At 39.5% G+C, this 27,189-nt stretch overlaps 1 protein-coding gene across 2 annotated transcripts in view; it reads right to left on the bottom strand.

Annotated features, from left to right (window-relative positions):
• The window catches only part of wwtr1 (WW domain containing transcription regulator 1), a 60,444-nt gene extending 34,759 nt beyond the window's left edge, over nucleotides 1–25,685 (bottom strand). Inside the window, exon 1 of one of the 2 annotated variants that reach the window (XM_079593636.1) lies at nucleotides 24,925–25,685. In XM_079593636.1, the coding sequence (XP_079449762.1) occupies nucleotides 24,925–25,346 (422 nt within the window). In that variant the 5' untranslated portion in view covers nucleotides 25,347–25,685. The remainder of the gene's footprint in view (nucleotides 1–24,924) is intronic. The other variant, XM_079593635.1, reaches the window with a different exon arrangement.
• Between the last annotated feature and the right edge of the window lie 1,504 nt (nucleotides 25,686–27,189).

Raw genomic sequence — 27,189 nt, 5'->3', positions numbered from 1 at the left:
TTAATCTAAACAAGTTATGTTACAAATTTGAGGTTGATATCTCAAGAGTACCAAACGCTTCCACTAGAGGAAATTCGATTCTCATTCATTCATAAAAAATAAAAGAATATTTTACAAATATTTATAAAAACTAAATAAAATATAAACTAAATATTTTTTTACATATTTTGAATTACAAAGAAAGTCACACATGTTAATCTCACAATAATAGTGTTAATAGTAACACAAAATTAAAATAATTGGAAAAGACCAAAGTTCTTCCTTATGCTAAAGGTCATGTTTGGTGAGATATCATTTACATTTATATAGAATTAAGTGATGTTAAAATCAGTGCCTTTTGTTTTTGTTGATAATGAGCTTCATCATGAAATGAGTCAGTGGTGTAACTGGTTGTGGGTGTAACACCACTGACAATAGAGCATGTGACTCAATGGCAACTGAACTTTACTAAAATCCTACATTTATTCAAAGTGGCCATAAGTGGCGAAATCATTCCTAACCGTCTTTGGTTTTAGTTCGTAATGCATTATGGGATTGCCTTGCCCGTGAAGGATGCATGAAATTCTAAATGTAACCAAAAGTATCTAAAAACTTGGACTTTGAAGTGAGCTTATATGAGGAGAGAAAGACTAATGTCAAAAATATTGTAAATTGTTGAATGAACCAAATAAATGCTTTAGCATTTTTATTTACTTTAACTTGAAGTTCTAAAAAATGTCTAATGTTCCCGCCTCAAAAGGGACCAAACACTTTGATTCTCTGTAGAGCTGCACAATATCTCAATATAAACTCGTCATCAAACTGCGCTTCATTCAAACCCACAGCGCATGCTCTTATTTGCCGGAAACCCGTCAAAATGGAAGATTGAAATAAAAAAATTAAGATGTTATTAAAAATTCAGATATTAGCGGAGCCCCGCACGTCATGTGCGGAAAAATAATAATGTATAACGAGACCACGAATGAGGAATGCGTTCCCATTGGTCGAAAACAGTGGGAATGGTATGGAAGCTTGTTTTTGCCACTAAATAAAAATAGTTTTTATCTTGCAATTATGACGTATTCTTCAGAATTGTGAGATATAAACCCACAATAGCAAGTTATAAAGTCAGAATTACGAGATACTGTATAAACTCACAATTATGGTCATATTTATTAAATGCAAGTTTATATCTCACAATTCTGACTTTATATCTCACAATTCTGACTTTATATCTCACAATTCTGACTTTATATCTCGCAATTCTGACTTTATATCTCGCAATTCTGACTTTATATCTCGCAATTATGACTTTATATCTCGCAATTATGACTTTATATCTCACAATTATGACTTTATATCTCACAATTATGACTTTATATCTCACAATTATGACTTTATATCTCACAATTCTGACTTTATATCTCACAATTCTGACTTTATATCTCGCAATTATGACTTTATATCTCACAATTCTGACTTTATATCTCACAATTATGACTTTATATCTCACAATTATGACTTTATATCTCACAATTATGACTTTATATCTCGCAATTATGACTTTATATCTCACAATTATGACTTTATATCTCACAATTCTGACTTTATATCTCACAATTCTGACTTTATATCTCACAATTCTGACTTTATATCTCACAATTCTGACTTTATATCTCACAATTCTGACTTTATATCTCACAATTCTGACTTTATCTCACAATTCTGACTTTATATCTCACAATTCTGACTTTATATCTCACAATTCTGACTTTAGGCTATATCTCACAATTCTGACTTTATTTCTCACAATTCTGTAGCCTGGGAAAACCCAGACCACTTCCGGCAAATTTAGATTTGCTCTGCAAGTGGGTCTGGCAAAGAGCCCATTGAAACCCATTTCCAATCCGTCGAAATCGCGGCACCAATCAGAAACGTTGGGGCGGGCTTTACACGATGACGACAGAGCAGCGACGGTGACGCAGATTTTGTACAGAGATGGATGCCGCCGTGGAACATCACTCGTTCGAATCAGCTATCGCGTCTGTTTCAAGCGATTTAAAATTGTCATTTACAAAAACGGCAAAGTCGTCAGAAGCCATTGCTACATCTTCCTGAAAAACACAAACAGAGAATTGACCGTTCGCAAAAGCCACGCACCTTAATTATTTGTACTACGCCCGTCATTAAGTGATTGTTTTTGGAGTAATGCAGCAGACATATCCTCCAGTGCACGACAGAAAGTATAGACGGAATAGCGCACGGGAGCACATGCACAAAACAGTTTTGTAAAATTATATATCAATCATTTTTATTTGATCATATATCATTTTACAAAACTGTTTTGCGCATGTGCTCCTCAGTCACAACACTGCAATCAGAGGATGCGCTGAAACCATCAACTCTCGATGCGGTTCTCTTCATAACTCGTAGCCAACTGAGAAGGATATATTTGTGTAAATAGTTGTGCAACTGCGCAAACTTTTTTTTGAAGTTTAATGTTTGAGTTCCAGAGGAATTTGTAACTGTGTTCCTGTTCAACCACATCAAAGTTTCGTAATTAGTAAGTCTTTTTCTCTTTTTCTCTTGTTTGCTGACTGATGAGGGGCCGCAGTGCCGCAGTGAAACGGTGTTCGTACATGTAGCCTATTTTTTAATAATAGTTGTAAGCAATCATAAAATACAGCATATGAATAAAAAAAGGGGAAAAAAAGGTGAGAAACGGACCTCGGGTCGGGCTTAAAATATAACCGTAGTGTTCGGGTCGGGTCAGGTTAAATTATGTCGGGTACGGGCCGGGTTCAGACCTCACTGCCATAGACGCATCGTTTCACTATCTTGCTGAAATCGCAATGTTTGACGGAGGTCCTTCTCCGTACAGTTGCTGAGCTAGGATTGAACCGTTCTAGGGCGGGGTTTTGCGTCTCAGATGTTTCTCCGTCGCTCTGATTGGTTTTAGATCTATCCAATTGCGCCCAGAGCCATTTGAGCGACGTCCGTTGGTGACGCCCCTGTGGAAATTAATTGTCTATGGAGCTTTGCCAGACCCTAACTCAGTTACAACTGAGAGTGGTCTGGGTTTTCCCAGGCTAACAATTCTGACTTTATATCTCACAATTCTCACAATTCAGACTTTATATCTCACAATTCTGACTTTATATCTCACAATTCTGACTTTATCTCACAATTCAGACTTTGTATCTCACAATTCAGACTTTAGGCTATATCTCACAATTCAGACTTTATCTCACAATTCAGACTTTATATCTCACAATTCAGACTTTATATCTCACAATTCAGACTTTATTTCTCACAATTCAGACTTTATTTCTCACAATTCTGACTTTATATCTCACAATTCAGACTTTATATCTCACAATTCAGACTTTATAACACGCCATTATGACTTTATATCTCACAATTCTCACAATTCAGACTTTATATCTCACAATTCTGACTTTATCTCACAATTCAGACTTTATTTCTCACAATTCAGACTTTATTTCTCACAATTCAGACTTTATATCTCACAATTATGACTTTATAGCAATTCTGACTTTATATCTCGCAATTCTGACTTTATTTCTCGCAATTGGGACCCCGAGCGGGACACAGCCTGATGAGTGTGTGTGTGATAAGTGTGTCCGTATGCCAGCCGACAGTAACCCGGCCTGTGTGCCGTCAGTCAACTGTGCCACATTCAATGAGGACGCAGAAACACAAAAGAGCGTTTGACACAAACCCCCGTCAGCTCATGACGGCACACAGCCGTCTTTCTCTTGTCTCAGAGTAAGTACAAATATAAAGACTGGACACATATTAGCCTAATGTCTGCTGGACAAAGCGCTCATTGTGGATAATCCTACAGGAGACATGGGAATGAACCCTGGCTCTACACACACAGACCTTTCCATTCGCTTCTCTCGCACTTCATGCACTTGGCTCTCGACTGCTGAAAAACACAATCATCTTTTTTCATTTCTATTATTTCCTGTTCTTCTTTTTTTTAAAGTCACTACACATCATTATTAACTTATTAGTTACATTAGGCATTTAACAAAGTTACTCTCATTATCAAGAACATGATCTTCATTCAAAGTAAAATGCTGTCAATGTAAAAAACTGTATTTCCGTAAATGTATTGGATTAGTTTGAATATTTTGATTAAAGAATAAAAAAACGTTTATAAAACAAAACTTTTCTTTGGAAAAATGTACTAATAATAATATATGTATATATACACTTGCGTTAGAGCTGTTTTTGAAGTCTCTTCTGCTCGACAGTAAAAACAGTAATATTGTAAAGTATTATTACAATTTAAAACTAGATGAGTGAAGTTTGCGAACAAACTTTGATATTGGCTAGGAGAGAAAGAGTTTAAAAAGCTTGAAAGTTTTAGGTTCGGTGCCGTTTTAAAAGCTTGAATGTGAAAGGATTTAAATTTGAAGTAGGTTTATGTTTGAGTGAGTTTTAAAAGCTCAAAGATGAAAATTTTTAATAAGTCTCTCAGACAAATTGCTTGCTATGTGGTTGCTAGGGTATTCTGGGTGGTTGCGAGGCTGTTGCTATGGTATTTTAAATAACTTCTTTTTTTTTTGTAACATTATAAATGTATTTACGGTCACTATTGATCAACTTCAAGCATCCTTGCTGAACTGAAGTATTACTTAAAAAAAAATATTTAAAAAATCAAACAGCCCGAGCTGCGGTTACGAGGCCGTCCGAGCTGCGGTTACGAGGCCGTCCGAGCTGCGGTTACGAGGCCGTCCGAGCTGCGGTTACGAGGCCGTCCGAGCTGCGGTTACGAGGCCGTCCGAGCTGCGGTTACGAGGCCGTCCGAGCTGCGGTTACGAGGCCGTCCGAGCTGCGGTTACGAGGCCGCCCGAGCTGCGGTTACGAGGCCGCCCGAGCTGCGGTTACGAGGCCGCCCGAGCTGCGGTTACGAGGCCGCCCGAGCTGCGGTTACGAGGCCGCCCGAGCTGCGGTTACGAGGCCGCCCGAGCTGCGGTTACGAGGCCGCCCGAGCTGCGGTTACGAGGCCGCCCGAGCTGCGGTTACGAGGCCGCCCGAGCTGCGGTTACGAGGCCGCCCGAGCTGCGGTTACGAGGCCGCCCGAGCTGCGGTTACGAGGCCGCCCGAGCTGCGGTTACGAGGCCGTCCGAGCTGCGGTTACGAGGCCGTCCGAGCTGCGGTTACGAGACCGCCCGAGCTGCGGTTACGAGACCGCCCGAGCTGCGGTTACGAGACCGCCCGAGCTGCGGTTACGAGACCGCCCGAGCTGCGGTTACGAGGCCGCCCGAGCTGCGGTTACGAGGCCGCCCGAGCTGCGGTTACGAGGCCGTCCGAGCTGCGGTTACGAGGCCGCCCGAGCTGCGGTTACGAGACCGTCCGAGCTGCGGTTACGAGGCCGCCCGAGCTGCGGTTACGAGGCCGTCCGAGCTGCGGTTACGAGGCCGTCCGAGCTGCGGTTACGAGGCCGTCCGAGCTGCGGTTACGAGGCCGTCCGAGCTGCGGTTACGAGGCCGTCCGAGCTGCGGTTACGAGGCCGTCCGAGCTGCGGTTACGAGGCCGTCCGAGCTGCGGTTACGAGGCCGTCCGAGCTGCGGTTACGAGGCCGTCCGAGCTGCGGTTACGAGGCCGTCCGAGCTGCGGTTACGAGGCCGTCCGAGCTGCGGTTACGAGGCCGTCCGAGCTGCGGTTACGAGGCCGTCCGAGCTACGGTTACGGACTGCAATAGACACAGCGATGCACTGCTCCAGCGCTGCACTGATGTGGGGGATTATCTGGAGGACTCTGCTTGGGTTTCGCTCAGCTGTCTTTGTGCCTGGAGGATAATCTGTTCAGGCATCGGCAAAACCTTCACTGCACAGCTATGCAGCTTTACCTGTTTGACTCTCAGCACCTGCGTGATCACGCTCACAGTGAGCAGGAGACGATTACATCTGCACCACAACCACGCGTCCTGCATGTGTTCATGACGTTACAGGTGCAACACAAGCAGTGCTCAATATACAGCATCTGTAGCATCTTATTTCACAAGACAAATCATCATTGTTATATCATTTTGATTTTTTATCAAAATCATCATTTTTACAGCTGTTTTAGGGTTTATGCTGTTACTCGCATGGTAACAAAGTTGTAAAACTAGGAATAAGTTTACACAGAAAAGATTATTAAGCATTTGTCAAACTAGACACACCTATTGTTTACATTGTATGGCTCTATAATCTTTTAAAAAGAAAACGAGGGGCATTAATGTTGTGTTAAAACACCTCATTGGGCAGAACTTGTCATGAACCCAGAATTGTCCTTTTAACAATCATCAAATTATAATAATAATAAATAAATTAATTAATAAAATAAAAGTGAAAACATCATGTGGCAACACGCATGCTAAATATTAACTGACCAAAGTGTTACAAGCAAAATCATGATGTATTTTGGGAAAAGAAGTGCACATTAGCATATTTTAAAAGGAGTACTTATTACGGAAATAATACACTTTAAAAGAATATACTTAAACATTGCTAACTGAATGCAATGTTTTTGGAGACTTATTTATATGTTATTTACAATTAAATGAAAATGTATTGTAGTTTAAATGTATATGAAATGCAATTAGTTGAACTTAAAGAGTTTTTTAGGCACACATACATAAGTACATCTTTATACGTAATTGCATATTTATTTATATTGTCTTTGAAATATGGTAAATATCTTTTGAAACTTGTATGTTATGTATTGAAATACTTTTTGTTCACATCTAATACTGTGTAATTTCTCAAAGTAATGTTGAAATTTGAATTATTGGCATCCCTGGTAAATATGATCAAAGGTGGCTGTAAAAATTAATTCAGCATTGTTTATCCTCAAGATAGGGTTCAGGTCAGGGGAACTGGGATGGTCACGGCAGAAGCTTAATTTCGTGCATTTGTGTGTTGATTTTGATGTTTGGTTTGGATCATTGTCCTGATGGAAGATGCAACCATGGCTCATTAACAGATTTCTAGATTTCTGTTGGTATTTGAATCCATGATACCATGCATGTGAACAAGATGTCCAGGACCTCCAGCAAAAAAATAAAAAATAGGCCCACAACATTAAAGATCCAGCGGTTTATTTAACCGTGGGCATGGGGGACTTTTAATCCCAGTGTGCACCAAACACATCTGGTGGGTTTGCTGCCAAAAAGCTATGTTTTGTTTGTCTCGTCTGACCACAGAATCCGGTCCCTTTTGAAGGTCCAGTCGTGTCCGACAACTGCATATGCTGGAGTTTGATTTTGGAGGAGCGAGGAGGATTTTTCCTGAAACCCTCCCAGATAAATGATGGTGATGTAGGCTAGGGGCCGTTTGATTTTGGGCTTTCTGACCCCAAGACTCGAGTAATCTCTGCAATTCTCCATCCTTGGAGACTCTTTGGCCACTCAATCTTTCCTCCTCGTCGTGCATTACAGCAATACACACAATATAGTTGATTGGAACTTCTTAATTATTGCCCTGATGGTCAAAATGGAGATTTTCAATGCTTTAGCTATTTTCTTACAACCACTTTCCATTTTGTGAAGCTCAACAATATTTTGCTGAACTTTATTCTTTGGTTTTACTCATTGTGATGGATTATTAAGGGAATTTGGCCTTTGTGTTTCCTCGTACAGTCCTGTAAAACAAGAAGTCATAGCTAGACAATTTCATGTTCCTAGTCACCCTGTTGTGCTAAAAAAAAATATATATATATATTAATGGGAATATACTTCAGATATTTTACTCCTAAAAATAATTCTAGGGCTGCCAATAATCGTGGCCAACGTGTTTTGGAGAAAAGCCTTTATTTCATAACGTAATACTTTCAATTATTATATTTCAATGAAAGATTCGATTTTTGCTAATTATTTCAATGAAAGATCAAAAAGGATAAACAATGCAGATTTACAGTATTATTACTGCCATCTTTGATCATATTTACCAGGGGTGCCATTACTTCTGACCACAACTGTATAGTATTTTAGTCAAAACAACAAAATAAGTGTACTTCTTTTAAACACACATAAAAAGATGATTAAAACAATGATCTAATATGAACTTTAAAGTAAAACCTTTAATTTTACATTGCTACAAAGTGCACTTTTTATGTGTGTTAAGAATCGTGTAAAAGAGTCTCTCTTTAAGTGGTCTTTAATGTCATTAATATATTATCTGCCAACAGTATTTGAAGTACAATCAAGCACACTTTCACAAGGGGTGTCTTCATATTTTGTCTCGAGTGTCTCAAGAGACACAATGACCTTGTTACAAATATGCAGAAAAAAAGATTTATTCCATTGTCATAAAAAAATCGTTCATGGCTGGTATGCCATAATATTTATGGTTAATACATTTTTTCAATTCCCTCGCCATTGGCAGGTGTGGCAAAAAGCTTTAACGTTGGACCCTGATGGCACCGGACTCAAAACCAGTTTAGAAACGTTGACGGTTGCATGTTAAATGGTCTGTCAAATTCGATTAAACTCAAAGAAAATAACCCCTGGGAACGCTCTCGCTGCTCTTTATGATACAGATTCCTGGGCAGCGGCATAAAGGCATTGCTCTCCTGGAATGTGTATTCTTTGGAGGAGACACTTGGAGCAAATTTGACTCTTTTCTCTTCTCCTCTAGTCATACACCTTCTTGCTGGTGACGTGGAGAGAGGAATGCATGGCCGTCTGTTGCGTTGCAAAGATCAGACGCATGCCAGACCCTTCGTGAGCGCCTGCCCTGACAGACAATGAGCATCACGCTTAAGCTGTCCTTCAGTGAAGTCCCAGCAATGCATCACACGAGACGGGGCGACGCTGCTGTGAATCAGGGGCCGGCCCATGCTGATGTGGCCCTCCTCCCCGGGCCCCTGATCGACTCCAAAACAAATGCGACCACACACATTCCCCCCCCTCGCTGCTGAATGAAACGCCCCTGGTAGAGGAGTGCTGAAAACAATACATCCACATAACTGAGGGAGAGACAAAACCTCAGTGAGAGGGAGGAGTCTGTCACAGACGCTGTCAACAAGTCCAGAAGGAGGCGTGGCCTCTCGTAGCCCCGCCCTCTCATGGGTGGATACGCCCATAACACAGTGGGTGGTGTTCGGATAGAGGCTCGAACACACACAACACATTTTCCAAAGCAGTCAGCTCATGCAGGTCCAATATAACAGGGACATTGTGACTATAAAAAGACAGACTTTCAGATTTCTAACTGAATGTAAACAGCTGCTGAACACCAAAACGCAAGCAAATAACTTATTCATAATACAATACTTAACTTAAACATATCCTGAGAGCAGAATATCACAGAGACATGGTGGTGTGTTCTTACAAAGCTTTGTTAGATAAATGTGACTCTCACCCGGCCAACATTGCATGGTGGGGCCAATGTAGTAGATATGTTTGTCCAAGGGTCCCATGTTGGCCCTGAATTGTTCTCAGTTTGGCCCTTAAATGGGTTCAGATGTTTTATTTCAAGATGTTTGAGATGTTTTAAGCATCTCAATGCAAGTCTCCATTGTTAATTTCAAAATGTGATTTTACAGCTAGTAACGGAGACTTGAGCCACTGACTAATGCAGTTAATAGGAGAGAGAGAGAGAGAGAGAGAGAGAGAGAGATGAGAGAGAGGAGAGAGAGAGAGAGAGAGAGAGAGAGAGAGAGAGAGAGAGAGAGAGAGAGAGAGAGAGAGAGAGAGAGAGAGAGAGAGAGAGAGAGAGAGAGAGAGAGAGAGATTGACAGACACTGTGTGTCTCTCAACCGTGTTCGGCAGCAGCGGCTCTACTAATAGCGAAGCTGTAAGTTTAACTGCTTCAAAAACAGCCATGTTACCAAACCGATATTGAGAAGTCCCATGACTTTTATCAATGAAATAGATTTGCATATAAAAAGTTAAAAGAAGTTTCTGAGTGCGTATATGTTTCCGTCTCCGAGTTTGTGTCTGTACTGTATGTGTGTGTGTGGCAGAGAGACCGGGAGAAACAAAGCATAAAACATAATTTTGTGTGATAAAAACATGTCATATTTGGACATAAAACATATTTTTAAATTTTTACTCTATTGTTTGATATATTTATTTGCTTGGTCAGTGTCTGTGGCTTGGTCAGGATCTTTGATATAAATGAAAATCATTTGGCGAAGTGATATGGAATCTATTATTTCAAAGTACATACATATTATTTCCATAATAATAAGTACTCTTTTTAAGAGTATGCTAAAGTGTATAGGGTATAGAAGTATGAGGATATAGACGAGAGTAGTATGAACCAGAGGCCGCTTTAGACTTTCGCACTGCCCGTCATTTTTATGGAAATGATCGTAAAAATTCTGTCATAATCGAACTATTAGGCTACCCGTCATTTTCATATTTTAATGATTATAAGGCATTTAATAGCTTCTGTTTTCGTTCATATTTTCATTTTTATTTACAAACCTACCGGACAAGCTATAGGCATTAATTTATATTATGAAAAGAAAGTTGAACAAAGACTGTGCGTCTTCGTTACGCTACCGAACTAAATAAACATGAATGAACATCAGAAAATATGTTGAAAGATACAGTATAACTTGTAGAAATCAGTATCATGTGTCATGTAATCGATCAATCAGTGTTGCAAACAATATCATTATACCTCAGAAAATCCATTTGTTGACCATACTTGATAGACAGCAAGAAAAATAACTTGACTGGAGCATTTTGCTAAATATATGCACCATATTACATAAAATATTAAAGAACAGGATAATATATGATTATGTATGTTCGAATGAATCCGTCAAGATTTGATGACAGTCACCATTTTAAACAAAACACAATGGATAAGAAACTTAAAGGGGGGGGTACAATGATGTTTCATATATTCAGAGTTGTTTACAGTTTTAAAGAGATGGATTCTCATGCTAATAATGGCCAAAGTTTGAAAAGTTATTTTGAACGAATAACAGAGAATTTCTGTGCTGAAAATCATACTTCCGGGTTGCAACACGTTTCGGCTGGTTTTTTTCTATCGTAGATCTAATGACGTAGACCAGAGTGGAACACCTTATATGAGCATTGCTCTCGGAAAAGCGCGTTCATGCACACGTCGACCAGAGGAGAGAAAGACCGCGCTCATCGACGCGCTACTACCGGAAATCATCATCAGCAGCGCTAAATAGGAATGGTTGATGTCAAGAATGTCTCCAAAAAAGTGTGTTTTGGGATGTGAGGGAAAGTTTACCTTGTTCAGCTTCCCAAAGAACCCAGTGTTACTGGAACAGTGGATGCAGTTTGTATGTTGTGGATGCTCCCGCTTGACTCTATAGCTCCGCCCACGCCCAGAATCAAGGACCTCGGCTTTTTCCGGATAGAATCGGAAAGCTGTATTTTTATTTTATAAATATGATGAAACTAAAGACTTTTTGGAGATATGAAGGACGCACTATTACTCTATAGGTACTCAAGATTAACATGAGATTGACTGAAACCTGGTATTTTACCCCCCCTTTAATTTTGTAACTGTGAGTAGTATACCTTAAAGGTCCTGTTCTTCGTGATCCCATTTTTTTTACTTTAGCTAGTGTGTAATGTTGCTGCTAGAGCATAAATAATACCTGTAAAATTATAAAGCTCAAAGTTCAATGGAAAGCGTGATATTTTATTTAACAGAAGTCCCCTTTCAAAGCCTACAGCGAACGTTTGGACTACATCCTCTACTTCCTGCTTTAATGACGTCGCTAGAACAGTTTTTTGACTAAGCTCCGCCCACAGGAATACACAAAAAAGGGGGCGTGGTCTTGTTGCGCTCCTACAGAGAAGAGGAAGAGTTGCGTTTGTAGAGTGTGTGTGTCGCCATGTCGTCGAGACGCTGTTATTTTCATCCCGGAGTCAGATCACCTTTACAATAACACTGAGCGCATGCGTCTCCACGTTATGGTAAGAGGCGTGACCTTTCCGGGCAACGTGCGCTAAGCTGCTGTCCAATCACAACACAGGAACCGCTGGCACAATCAGAACTCGTTACGTATTTCTGAAGGAGGGACTTCATAGAACAAGGAAGTAATCAGTCCGTTTTTTAGGACAGTGAAAACAGCGGTATACAGATAAGTACAGTTTGTGAAAAATACTGTGTTTTTTTACACGCGAAACATGAACACGTTATATTGCACACTGTAAACGCAATCAAAGCTTCAAAAACACAGGAAAAACGGGACCTTTAAACTAAAATGGCTGCTCAACGGTGTGTAAAGGTGCGTTCACACTACAAGCGACAAGTTACCATTCATTTCAACGGGGAGCGGGCGTTTTCCGGCGACACGCGCGATCGCGGCCGTTGGCGACCTGATGGGGCGTGTCTGGCGACGCGACAAAGTTGAGATGTGTTTAACTTTATGCAAATGAAGAGCGACTTTCGGGAGCGACAACCAATAGGAGTGAAGTCAGTGGAGCGCGTGATCATCCGTCACTCTCTGACAGAGGCAAGTTGAACGAGAAGCTAATTTTAGCCGTCAGAAACTGTGCTATAAGTTGTGATGTATCTCCGTGTGCATACAGTGGTGTTCACAGTGCTGACTCAGAGCCGGACTGGTTTCGTGAACCCACATATAGACGGTATTTGCCCGTTTGTTGCAGTTAAATAGCCGCGATGGCAAAAAGCATTCACAGTTTCTCTTCATCTTTAATATTATGCATGTTGTACTGATTACATTTATATTTAGAATTTTCCTTCCGAAATGTTTGTTTGTAGCGGGAAGAAAACGGATTTGTTGTCTACAACACGGAGAAACATCCGTGAATGTCACTCACAAACATTACTAGGCTACCAGTAGCGGGAACGCCCACTAGCGACCTCACCGCCAGCCACTGGCGACCTGCAGCGACTAAGTCGCTTGTAGTGTGAACGCAGCTTAATGAAGAGCGTCGGCTCGGACAGACTCCTCATGTCAGTTTTCAGTTACAGTTTTAATTATCAGTTACTAGTTACAATAGATCACCCAATGCCAATGAATCTGTCAAGGACGGATGGTTTTCGGTTACCTCTAGTATAAACATTGCTAAACATCTGCTTTTGTCCTCCACAGTTTGGATACGGGTGACTAAATGAGCTGAAATACTGCAAGAAAAATATAATGTTTTATGTAATATAAGAGGTTTTGTGTGGCTGCAGCTCAAGCACAGATCTACAGGGATCTCTGCGCGTATGGAAAGACACCGTCAGACAGCAGGTGTCAAAACTATAAACTTTTTTCTTTTCTTTTTAGGTACGTAATTCATATTTGCCTTGTTTTTCTTCTGAAACGCTGTTTGAAGTGCGTAACGTGTGTTTATTGTTTTTACTGTGCCCAAAGCGTCCCTCCTGCCATTATTCTCACGGACAAAAGGAAATGAGCAGCTCCATATCCTGCAGACAGAGCCGTCGCTTCAGCTGCTTATTGGAAAGACGAGGAAAACACTGGAAAAAGCCTCTCAGAGGGCAACAGTGCACGCAGACATAACATCCACGCCGAAACAATCACGGCTAAGCACTGCTAAAACACTTTAAACGGAAAAGTAGAGGAACGGCTACAATAATAATAATAATACTTCAAAATCCTCTCTGAATAAAATACAGGTTTGAAATTTGTGTGCAATTGATAAGATTTTTTTTTTTTGGGTGAACTATCCCTTTAAGTGTGAGCAATAGCCTTAGCAAACAACGCTAATGAAGAACGTCGGCAAGGGCTTTAGGTCACTATCTGTAAACGGACTGAGATGTGAGGGCGGTGCGCACAGAAATCTCCCATCCTCCCCTGCTAAAGGGTTACAGATGTCTTCCCAGAAGGGGATGTCTGTTGACGGTCAGCAACACTGTGTACAAGAGCCACTGCAGAGCTACAAACCTGCTGCTTTATTTAAACGTCGTAAAACACTTTGGCATCGAGCTCAGAGGAGCGGCGCTGTACACAAAGCAGGCTCTGTCCAAACACTTTCAGCCTCTATCTGGCATTAAACGCTAAATAAAACGCATCTGGATGATCGACTGATCTGTGCGGAAGGGCCTAGTTAAGTTAGTCACTTTCTTTACTCTCTTGCCAGGCGAACGTTAATAAAATTAAAGCCCTGACTGCAGAAATACACTCTTATCTGCTTGATAAGACCGTCCATGGAGAGAAGCAACCATTTAAAGGGGCTCTTTGTTTTCACATGTTTAAAGTGATGGCGTCGTGGCGTAAGTTACGTGTCCGCATCTCCAGTGTTGGGGAAATGCATTACAAGTAACTTGAGTTACGTAATCAGATTACTTTTTCAAGTAACTAGTAAAGTAACGCATTACTTTTAAAATTTACAACAAAATATCTGAGTTACTTTTTCAAATAAGTGTTTTTCCATTTATTGACTGACAGCTCTCCTGTCCTCATGTTGAGACAAATCAAAGTGTGTGTGTGTGTGTGTGTGTGTGTGTGAACATGTTTATTGTAGTTCTAGACTAAAAGTGAGCATTTACTCATCTCACTTGCACAAAAAAAAAATGCAATATTCCTCAAAATGAATAAAATCAGTGAAATGCAGAATCAGAATACTATGCAAACCTCCAATAACTTAATATGTTAAATAAAACATAAATTTTTATGCATTTAATCTCACTTTATTGACCAATGTACTTGCTTCTGACCTTCGATGATGCAGTTTAATAAGCAGAAATGACTGTAGATAGATAGAAAGGTTTGCTGGTGTGCTTTCCTCTACTGGACACATGTCCTTCAGCCTGAGGATTATTATTTCACTTTTGGTGTGAAAGGGTCTTTACATTTGCCCAAAAATATAACTTTTGTGATATAAAAAACAAGCCCAGCCGGGGAAAAAAAAGTAACGCAAAAGTAACGTAACGCATTACTTTTCTAAAAAAGTAACTAAGTAATGCAATTAGTTACTTTTTAAGGGAGTAACGCAATATTGTAATGCATTGCTTTTAAAAGTGACTTTTGCGCAGTGTTTTGTTAAATTGGGTAATTCTGCTTTTCTATAAACGCCACCTACTGTCAGTGTGTAAATTTGCATTATTAGTCAGTTTGTTCTTTTTTATGCATTTGTCTGAACAGAAAAATTGCATGTGAATAGAAATCTGACTGAATTTTCACATTGGTCTGACCAGGCCTTCCTTCAAGTCCATTAAATAAAATGCGTTGTGAACGTTCATGTTGGTCTAAAGTGCTTTACCAACCGTTCGTTCTAACTAAAATGTTTATCGCATCTAATTTTCACACCAAACTTTAGCCTTGGAGTGAACCGGCCTTCAGAAACACACAGTAGACTGTGTACCGTCTTTTTAAACAGCCAGTATAAAGATCATGCTTCAAACAAAGGCAGAAGAACACAGTCTAGTCCTGAGGACCATAAATAACAGATGTTTTTCTGTATTGGATGTGTGTGAGTGAGCGCAGAAGCCCCATCAGCTGCTGCCGTGTGTGAAGCGCAGATCCAGTGTTATTGTAGACGTCAACCAGCTTACTGAGCACTTCATAACACTGGCCTTTGTCTGAACACACCACAATACCACCGCCTGTTTCAGTGCAGCACCATGTGTTTGAGTTACCGAGTCACAGACACAACGCATTATAACACAGAGCGTAGGATGTGTAACTAGTTTAATACACTTTCTGAATAAAACATGAGTGCTGCATGTTGCGAGGGTGTTTTGAGTGAGTGAGGTGGTTACTTAATAGTCCAAGTCAACTTTAGCGTGCACTTTAACTTTGACTAGGATATCATTTGAAAGCTTATAGTCTCCCCTTTCCATTAATACCAAAATCTCAATTTTGTGAAAAAATTAAAAAAAATTGGCCGATACCGATAATTCCTTACATGTTTGAAAGCCGATAACCGATATATTAGCAGATAAATCTAAATCCAGAATTTGATATCATATTTTAGAGCCTGATTAAAAAAAACATAAGTCTCACCATTAAATCCATGTCCCAAACACACAATTCTCATGATAGATGATGTTTTATTAAGCCGTATTAAGCCTTTATGACTTCAATCATATTTCAAGCCGTTCAAAACCATCATGTTGAACAGTGCGCATCTGAAGTGTCTCCGCTGAAGGAAATAATACACTATTTATCGGCTTTAATATATCGGTCAAATCTTCTTATCATAACGATAACATTAAAAACGAACATTGATCGGCCGATACCGATATGTGACCCGAAATGAGTCGTTCCATTTTATGATATGTGCCGATTATGTGGAAAAACAATGTAATACTTTTTTTTGTGTGCTAATTTCAAAGAACAGACATTCAAAAATTATCTCCCAAAGTTTCGTAGTCCAGATAATTGAGTAAAGGTATTTAAATGACTATTAAAGTTTACAAAGTTTTGCTAAATTCGCTGGAAATGAACATTGTTTTTCTCATCTCCTCTGAGCATGTCCCGGGTATCCCCTGAAGCGTCACTATCTCTGCTCTCCAAATATGGCGTTACATGTTGTATAGAACCAATCAAAAAGCTTATAAATACACAAACGCTGATCATTTGTCAATTGGAAGCCCCAATTGACTGACTGACCGGCACGCGATTGGTCCAGCCGTCCTCCTGTCAGACTCAGCGCTCTGTACAAGCACAAGATCTCCTCAGAAAGATGAAATATTATTCATTTGAGAAATGTCGTGTTATATATTAATGTCTTTGGTCAAGTTAAGCTGTAAAATAAATAGTTTATCCCTTTAAATGCAATGGATTTTGAAAGATATCAAGAAAAAAACGGGCAAAAAACTTAAAAGCGATTTTCTCAGGTTTTCAATTGGAAAAAAAGGGCAGACGACCATAATTCAAATGTGTATCTTTACAACCATTCAAGGTATGACTTTGTCTAGGATATCATTTGAAAGCTTATAGTCTCCCCTTTCCATTAATACCAAAATCTCAATCTTGTAAAAAAAAAAGAGGACACTTTAGCGTACTTATTACTAGGGATGCACCGATATAAAAAATTTCCCCAATACCGATAACTTTTTACATATTTGAAAGCCGATAACCGATATATTGGCAGATGAATCTAAATCCACATTTTTATATCATATTTTAGAGCCTGATTAAAAAAAAACAAAAGTCTCACCATTAAATCCATTTTGAAATTTGGGTCACTGTGACTCATTTAGCTGGATCGGGTCACATGGTGGCCGATATATCGTGCATCTCTACTTATTACAGAAATTACATATATTTCAGTGCCAATGTTTCAGACACATAACTGCATGTTAATTGCAATTCAATTAAAATGTATTATAGTTTAAATTTATACTACATAGAATGAGTTGAACTTGAGAGTATTTTTTTACCAACTTAAGTAGGACTCTTTATCAAATATGTAATGTAATAATTCGGTCTTTGAAACATTGTTAAAGTTACTGCTGAATGTACGGACAAGCCTACTTTAATGTCCTTTCCATTGAAAATTGTAAGTCATGTATTTAACTTTATCTGTAATTACACATTTGTAATGAGGAAGATGCAATTAAGTACATTTAAAATATATGAACATTAAATGTAATATCTAATAACACTACAGTTAAAATTAAAAGCAAGAACAAAATGAGTGTATGATTTTAAAGCATGCCAAAAGATCATTAAAACAATTAATAAAATATATTTTAAAGTAAATCTTTCAATGTGACTATAAGAAAGTGCACTTTTTAAAAGGTTACTTAAGCGTGTTAAGAAAAATAGTCACTTACACTTATTAATATTATACTATCTGCCATTACAGTTTTAAAAAAAGATATACTTTAAAAGATTTGAAGTACACAAGTGTACTTTCAATATAGTTAAGTGCACTTCTCTTTCATGAGGCAAAGATGCAAAGATTCAAGTCTTCATATAAAAACTAAGTGTGATCACTCATAATTTATTAGGCTAGTATCCAGCCAGTAAAGATCATATTCTTTAATGTCCAGATATTAAAAGTGTGCTTTAAATCTAGATTTGTCTGAGTGAACTGACATTGCATTGCAGTAAGAGACTCATTTGGTCAGACAAGTTTATAAAGTCTCTTTTATCTTCATTTATTATTTATTTCAGTTCTGCCCATCTCTACAAAGACACTGGTGTTCAGCGCTCAACACACACCATTTCCTTCGAGTTTGAAAGCTTTTATATCAGCGAGTCACGCAAGGCCCTGAAGTGTTTCTGGAAAAAAAAAAAATCAGTGCTACAAAGAGACTTTTGTGTTTTGATGGCAGCGATCGGCGGAGAAGAAAGAGCCAGCCAGAAGCGGCCCAGCCAACCAGCATCAGACGACTCGATCTCCGTGCCTTCGGGATTGACGCGCCGGACAGGAAAACCCTCCGGCCTGGAGCGCCTCCGTTCCCGTGCCACGAGAGTCCACTCCCAGACTCCCGACTGGTCTCCAGGAACACATCTGGGGTGTCTGCCGCACAGACCTGACTGCGTTACACACTGCCGCCCAACAGACACGGTGTTGTCGCGAGACACACTGACATGCCTTCAGCGTCGGCCCACGAGAACGCCAGATACATTTGATGGCGTCTTTGGTAAACATTTCCTGCAGACTGGGCTCAAACCTAGCAGCTTCAGACGCTAGCTCTGCTTGACACAGCACATCTGGACTTCAATAACAGCAGAACAGGGTTTTGTTTAATAAACCAACCAGTTGCTACAGCAGAAGCGTTTAGTTTACAGCGTTGGATCGAGCGAAATGTTCCTCCTGCTCATTTCAAGCGCTTCTAAAGCGACTGTTATACATCACATGAGTTTATATACAGCAATATCAGCGTCATCAGATCAAACGCTAGTCAAACTCCTAATCATTACCTCGGCGTGTTATTTAAAGACCCGCTGAAGTGCGTTTGAGCGCGCAGCTTTGTTTGATGCGCTGACGTGATTTCCACTGAAACAGGAGCTGAGGCGGGACATATTGAGTGGCTCCTCCCCCTTTTCAAACAGCCAATAGCGTTTAGTTTCCCTCACAGACTGAGTCGTACTTGACGCGAATAAGAGCGCTGATGATACGCTGGATTCAATAGTAGAGGAGTGAATAAATTAACTAACGTACAGTAGGACCGAACCGAACACACACTGCCACCCGTATTGCTCTGTGTCAACGGTCGCTTCGGCTAGGTGGCGTTTATAGCAGAGGGGGCGGAACTTTATATTCTAGAGAGCATTTGATTGGACAGAAGATGTCATAAAAATCCCTGATCCATTTTAGCGGAAGTGAGAGACCTAATGCTTATATCTCCTAAACGCGGATGTTGTCATTGTTTTGGATCACACCAGCTTATTCACGACCTTAAGGCTAACATGTTAATACTAAAAGCTAAAAAAACTTACGCTGAAAACGCCGAGCTATGCGCGCTTGAGAGCGTTTTGGCAGCGCAGGTTTTTTTCAGTTGAGACGCTTCGTTGCTATGATACAGAATATCCGTTGGTCGGTGTGGGCTTTAGTCCCGCCCCTCCTCCACTGTGATTAGTCGGTTGGGTAAAAAGTGACAGTGATGAGCGCAGCGTTTTACCCAAAGTTGAACATTCTTCAACTCCCGGCGACCGGTAAATAACGCCGAACGCTCAGCGCTTGAGCGTTAAATACTCGCTCAGCGCCTCGTTGCGCTCCTGGCGTTCTAAAAATGCGGCGCTCCCATTGAAAACAACTGAAAAAACACGCCAACCGCGTGACAAAACGCTTTGGTGGACACACGGCCTAAGTCTATCTGTTATGTGCCATTTTCATTTATATGGGTCAATCTCACCAAACCGGTCAAGAACATGTTTAAATCTCACTCCAAAACCAAAATAAATAAAAAATTATAGTTATTAAAGATTAAATGAGATTTAAAAAAATACATTTGTGTAGAAATAACATTTTGGGTGAAGACATGTTTCCATTTAAAGTAGCGAATTTAACTTATGCACAGAATTGGAATATGGCATAAAACATGAGAGAATAAGGCAGTGTTTCCTTCAGTGTGTTCAAGAGATCAAAATCGCCACTTCCTGGGAAACTGGAACTCAATATCAGTAATAAAACAGTACGTTTCTGCAATCGGGCGCTTTTCCCTCCATCATAAATGAGTGTGTCTCAGAGCGACTCGTGTGAGACGCTGCGATGTGATTGGTCCCTATTTTACTGTAGGTCCAATGAGATTTTTTTTGCATTGGGACCTTATTTTCATATAATTTCATTTTTAATGTAAAAAATATCTTATTAAAATGGTAAAGTCTGTGTTTTTATTGCAATGACTTTCTGCTGACCAGTATAAACATTTCAGAATAATGGGAATTACAAACATTCTGGGTGAGAAAGGAATTGATTTCGACTATTCTAGTGGGAATTTGAGGGAAATGTGTGTAATCGTCATGAAAACCGTCACAATGTAGAAAAGAAAAAAACTCCTATAAAGTAAAATAGGCTTCATTTTCTCTATGCAAAAATATTTTTAAAAAGTATTTTGTTTTGAGGTGGTACTATGTGCTGCAGGGAGGGTTTCTGACATCCATGCATCTCTCAGAAAGCAAGTATTACAGAAAGATGTGAGCTGGCAGTGAAGGCTTACTCACAGCTTATCTTCCACATAATGGAGGAAAGCGGCCAGCAAGAAGCCTGAAGGGAAGGCATCTCCTGCTTTACACGGCATCAAACGGAGGCATAATTACAGACTGCCTTTGCATGAGGAATGAACTAAACACTTAAATTCTTTCGCCTCGCTTTACTTTAGATCAAAGCTGCGTTGGTGTATTTGTTTTAGAGCAATAACGGTAAAAAATAAACCACCTGCTGAGAGATTCTGTAGGCGACCCTTTACTTTCTCCCTGTATAGTGAAGCTGGGCAGAGAAACTGTTAAAGTCCCGCTGTAGTCAATCATTGTATCCCTTAAAACTCATCTTTGATCAGCAAAATTACATATTTAAAAGTGTTTTCCTTCAAAAATCATTTCTTCATGCCTTAAAATAGCTTGAATGTAACCCGACACCTCATTTAGTATGCGCAGTTCTATGAATATGCAAATGAGCCCCGCCTCCTCTCACTCACTCACTCACTCACTCACTCAGAGATCCACTGGTTGACGATCACACGTTGATCTGATTGGTTATACAGTTCTATGAATATGCAAATGAGCCCCGCCTCCACTCACTCACTCACTCACTCAGAGATCCACTGGTTGACGATCACACGTTGATCTGATTGGTTACACAGTTCTATGAATATGCAAATGAGCCCCGCCTCCACTCACTCACTCAGCTCAGAGATCCACTGGTGGACGATCACACGTTGATCTGATTGGTTACACAGTTCTATGAATATGCAAATGAGCCCCGCCTCCACTCACTCACTCACTCAGAGATCCACTGGTGGACGATCACACGTTGATCTGATTGGTTACAAGGTAGTGTGTGACGTCAGAAACACCAGCGATTTCACACCGTGTTTCTGAGACTGTCTTTGGTTCACTGCAGTTTTAAGCAGAAAATATTCTGCCGACTTATTAATTTACACACGGTTTGTCTTATTAAAGCATATTAAAATTAAACAACATTAAAAGCTGGATTTCCACCACAGGGGGACTTTAACCATTCGAGAATTTGCACACTTAATTTTTTTCAGTATTTTTGAATCACTATTTTCCATGAATATATACTGTGATGTACATCTTTTTTTAATTAAATTAGTTTTTATATTTAGTTTGATTACTGCATATCTCATGAGAAAACAAGCAGTTTAGTCCCATTCCGTATGCATTTGTACTATACACTATACACAAGACAAAAGTAAGACCGTCAGTGAAGACATAAGCAGATCGTACGGAAAAGTTTGTGAAGGTTGTACCGATTTCACACGAATTAGCCGCTAACTCCGCCAAACGTTCACTAGTTACGAGATTTGGCTGCTGCTATCAAGCAACTCAATAATCTCTGCACTGAGACGTTCAAGCTGTAGCGTCTTGAATTGCAAGTCGTAACAAAGATATCCAGAAAAATGTTTAGGCAGAAAGAGGGGGGGTCATGTGACGCTGGAAAGAGATACCCGTTCCCTAATAGTGGGGGGGTGAACGACAACCAACAGCTGCAACAATCCACAGAAGAAGAAGAAGAAGAAGAAGAAGAAGAAGAAGAAGAAGAAATATCAGTCTCTCACACTGACAACAATGCCCGTGTCCTGAGCTGCAACACACTGTTGTGTTATTCTCATCAGAGATGTGCAGGGCGCTCATCACGGACAGGCTGGTTCGGTGTAATTGCAGGGTGTGTGTGTGTGTGTGTGTGTGTGTGTGTGTGTGTGTGTGTGTTGGTGGCGGAGGAGTGTGTCTGTCCGCTCGCTGAATGTGTGGCAAGCCCTGGCACGCTCGATCACGAGTCTCACACAGAGAGTTTCAGGGCAGAAGTCTGAAGTCAGTGAAACACCATCATCTGCAAAAGCTTCTGGAAAGTCACGTAACCGCATTTTTACGGTATTTCCACATATTAAATTTAGTTTGGTCGATAATCTGATAAAATAACATGGACTTTCATATATAGAGCATTTAATTACATTCCCAGTCAAATGTTTGGATTATTAAAAAGTGTTCATGTTTTTGATCAGCAAGGCTGCATTTATTTGAGTAAAAATACAGTAAAAACTGTAATATTGTGAAATATTGTTACAATTTAAAATGAACGTTTTCCATGTGAATATAAAGTAAAGTGTAATTTATTCCTGTGATGAGTTTTCAGCATCATTACTCCAGTCTTCAGTGTCACATGATCCTTCACAAATCAGTGTAATATGATGATCTGATGATCAAGAAACATTTATGATTATTATCAGTGTTATCAACAGACTTATTTTTGTGGAAACTGTAATATTTAATTTTTCAAGATTCTTTGATGAATCGAAAGTAAAAAAAAAAAACAGCATTCATTTGTTTGTAACATTATAAATGTCTTTGTCACTTCTAATCAATTTAACAATAAGCATCCTAAATTAATTTCTTTCTTATCTTTTTCTAATCTTTATACTTCAGTGAGTGTGTCACGGTTTCCACAAAAATATGAAGCAGCACAACTGTTTTCAACACTGATCATAATCATAAATGTTTCTTGAGCAAGAATGAATCATATTTTACTGATTTCTGAAGGATCATGTGACACTGAAGACTGGAGTAATGATGCTGACTGAAAACATTACACTTTACTATATATTCACATAGAAAACTGCAGTTTTTAATAATTGTAATAATATTTCACAATATTACAGTTTTTACTGTATTTTTAATCAAATAAATGCAGCCTTGGTGAGCAGAAGACACTTCAGAAAAAAAAAAAAAAAAAAAATGGCTTGCATACAGCAATGAAAAATGCGAATAATAAAGTATTAACCATATAATCAGGCATAGTATATAGCAATAGAATATAAGCTAATCAACTTTTAAATAATTTGTTGTTGACATCAATGTGTCCAATCAAACTGATCAGTCTGGCTAATACCGTGTGTGTTAGGATTGTAAATCTGCTGTTATTTACGCATTTACAAAATACATCTTGTAGTTTATTTTGTTTCCAGTGTAAAATCTGGATCGTAAGGCAAAAGCAACGGAGAAGCACTGATTTACCAGCCATGCTTATATCCACAAACAGGACCAGCACAACACGAGAACAGGCGAACACATGCTAGCTGGAGGACAGGGGAGGCTAACTCACTGTTTTAACATGTAGGTGACAATTGACGTGGCTCTCTAGTGTCAGCAAATGAGATTTAGACGCATTAAAGCGGTTTAATCTCAACGTGTGTTTGTCTCCTGAACACAGGGTGTGATCCTGGGGGGCGAGACTGAGTTAATCTCAGCACAGTCGACGTCCCACCGGGGCGATCACAACCCTGGTGACTGAATCAGATAAGCCCAGTGTCCCCAGGGCCACAGAAGAATAGCAGTCTCATTCCTGAAGAGACGCGAGTCAAAACACACATTTACATTGAGACACACTGAGATATGCTAAACACATCCTTATCAAGATGAGAGAGCCTTGATCATAGGCTTGCAGTGTGAAGCATGCGTTACACATGACAGTGTAAGCAGGACCGGGTGTTTTTGTGTTTCTGATCCACGCCCAGATACCGTTGTGTGTGTGTGTGTGTGTGTGTGTGTGTGTGTGTGTGTGTGTGTGTGTGTGTGTGTGTGTGTGTGTGTGTGTGTGTGTGTGTGTGTGTGTGTGTGTGTGTGTGTTTCAGACCCACGCCTTCAGCATTAGTCTGTTCACAGGTCAAAACGAAAGCTTGAACGTGACTGCAGAGATTTCACCAGTGTGAACGCAGTGCACTGATTCGGATCAGAAACCGGTTTAGAGATCACAACCTATTGCCCTTTACAAAACACAGTGATGATGTGTCGAGATGAATCATCAACAACAAATGTAAATAAAGTGAAATCAAGCAATTTTATAAATAAACTAAGTAATATATATACATTATTTACTTGGTTTATTGATAAAATTGCAATTTTCCACCTGAACTTTTCCACCTGAATTTAAAAATGTTAAACCCAACAGTTGTTTATCCATATTTGACCATTGAAACAACCCATAATTTTTTTAGTGTATGGTAGCCTAATATATAACCTTAATTTACTTGGTTTATTTATAAAATTGCTTTATTTACATTGGTTGTGGTATGGATAAACACAAATCTGTTGGGATTAAAATGGTAAAATTCAGGCGTAAACAACCCAGTATTTTTTTGCCTAGACTTCCTACCTTAATTTGGTACTTTAAAACTAAAAATTGCTTTATATCACTTTATTTACATTTGGGTTTGATCTAGAAACATCATAACTGTTTTTTTTTTTTCAAACATGAGTTGAAACAACCCAGTATTATTATTATTTGTGTCGAGTGAAACTGATTTATGTGTCAGTTAGCTACTGTACTGTGTGTGCTGGAATCTCGTGAGAGCCGTGAATAATTAATATGGCACTCACTTGAGAAAGTACTTCTGTCCGTTGGGGGTGTAGGCCATCTCCCAGCCCGGGGGTAGCGGCAGCTCCTCGGCCACGTCGAAGGACTGGTGTCGGATGTGCGAGTGGTGTCGAGCGGGGTTCGGGACGCCCGGGACACCCAGCGCGCCCGCGGGCAGCTGCAGCGACGCCGGGGAGGAGTGCGAGCGGACGTGCGTCGCCTGGAGCCGCGGGGGGAGGCCGCCCGAGTCCGTGCTGGACTGCCGAGAGTGCGAGCCCGAGTCCGGCTCCTTGAAGAACGACTCGGGCAGATGCTTGTTCCTCCAGGAGCTGCTGGGCTTGGGGTTCATGACGGAGTTGAAGAGAGCCTCCAGGTCCGTGTCAAGGTCTTTGGCGACATGGATGACCTGCTGGCCCGGTAACGGCTGGAGAGGGTTGCCGCTCATCGTGTGTAAAACAATAACAAACAAGCCGAGGTATTCGATTAAAATGGCCTGTGAAAAATCCTGTAGGAATTTCTTTGGTTAGGCCTTTTTCTTTTTCCTTTTCTTTTCTTTCTTTGGTAAAAGTTGTTTCTCCAGACTTTAAAAGCTTTTAAAATTATTTAAAAAGTTGTCATAAAGCTAAAGGAGTGTATGTCATGTTGTCCCGCATTTAGTTTTTTTCCCGGAGATTATTCCTCCTGCGCTCCGTAACTTTCCTGCGTCCGCTGGCGGAGTTTCTGTCCCGATGGAAAGTTTGTAAACTCAAGCTCTCTCTCTCTCTCTCTCTCTCTCTCTCTCTCTCTCTCTCTCTCTCTCTGCGCGGATCCTGTGTCAGCTCATGAATATTCAACGACTCTGGGCCTCATGAATATTTAATTAACCAATAACACATCGTTTCGTTCATAACAGCAACAATGGAGTATCAGTGGATTATGGAATTAACAACTCCACAAATAAACTTGTATAATGCAACGTATTAAATATTGTAATATATTAATGCATGTTATTTAATCTAACTCATTCCTTAAATAATTTGTGTTATTGTATTAAATTGCATGTTTTTTAATGAGTGAAGTGAAGTGATAATAAATTAGACATTTTGCCTTGGCAACTAATAATATAAGCTGAAGTTACTAAAACTAAAAAATAATAATAAAAGCACATACAAATCTAATAAAAGTGATTAAAGAACATAAAAATAAGTAAAACATACTAAAATTATTGAAAATAAATGAAAAATAAAAATAAACTGTTTATAATGTTGACTAGAAAAGTTAGTTTATTGAACAAAATATATATTATTATTGTAATTATACTGGCTAATAGTAATATTTTTTTAAATTGCATTTTCACATGTTATGTATTAAATAATGTAATAACTATAATGGGATATATTTAATGAGTAAGTTTTAAAATATTTTGTCTTATAATAATAATAATAATACTTTTATTTAAAGGTTTCTTTCAAGACACTCACAGCATAAAGAGGTAAATCAGTAATAAACAAAGCAATACAAAAACACAAACATAATTATTATAATTATTAACACACACAAAAAAATCAATCAAATTAGTGAAAGCTATTAAAAACAAATACATTTTAATCTGAGTTTTAAACTGGGAAATATAATCCAACCAGTGAATATTCAATTATTGCGCATGACTACTGAAAACACTCACGCAATATTATTATGTGTAGCTTTCATGTTGTTAGTTTGATTGTAAATAACGACAGAAGTGATATTGACATTCTTGAGCTCTGTCTATAGAACAGCTTGCTAGTGTTTAACGCTGTGGAGTCACATGATGTGTGTCAAATGTGTTGTGAAGCCATTCATCGGGTCAACTGTAATATAATATATCATAATCACTGTATGCGAGATGCACATGTTCATCCGTGGATCCAATGATTCATTTAATTGTCACATACAGTATAATGAGTCATTGAGAGTTAACGTGGCCCGGTCAAACTTACTTCAGTGTCAGTGTTTGGCAGAGTGCATCTGTGACGAGGAACAGTTGTGTTGAGCTAATGTTAGGTCTGATCTCTTCTTCCCATGGGAAACACACCTGTCCCGAGCAGACAAACACACCTGTCCCGAGCAGACAAACACACCTGTCCCGAGCAGACGGGCCTCCACAAGCGCACTCAAGGCATCTACATTTAAAGCAGCAATTATGACTTTATAACACACAATTCTGACTTTATATCTCACAATTTTGAAAAAAGTCATAATTGCAAGATATAAAGTCATAATTGTGAGATATAAAGTCATAATTGCAAGATATAAAGTCATAATTGTGA

This window comes from Phoxinus phoxinus (genome assembly GCF_949152265.1).
Source record: "Phoxinus phoxinus genome assembly, chromosome: 20".
NCBI classification, from domain to species: Eukaryota; Metazoa; Chordata; class Actinopteri; order Cypriniformes; family Leuciscidae; genus Phoxinus; species Phoxinus phoxinus.
The sequence above is the reverse complement of the archived record's forward strand: the minus strand, read 5'-3'. Positions and strand labels throughout refer to the sequence as shown.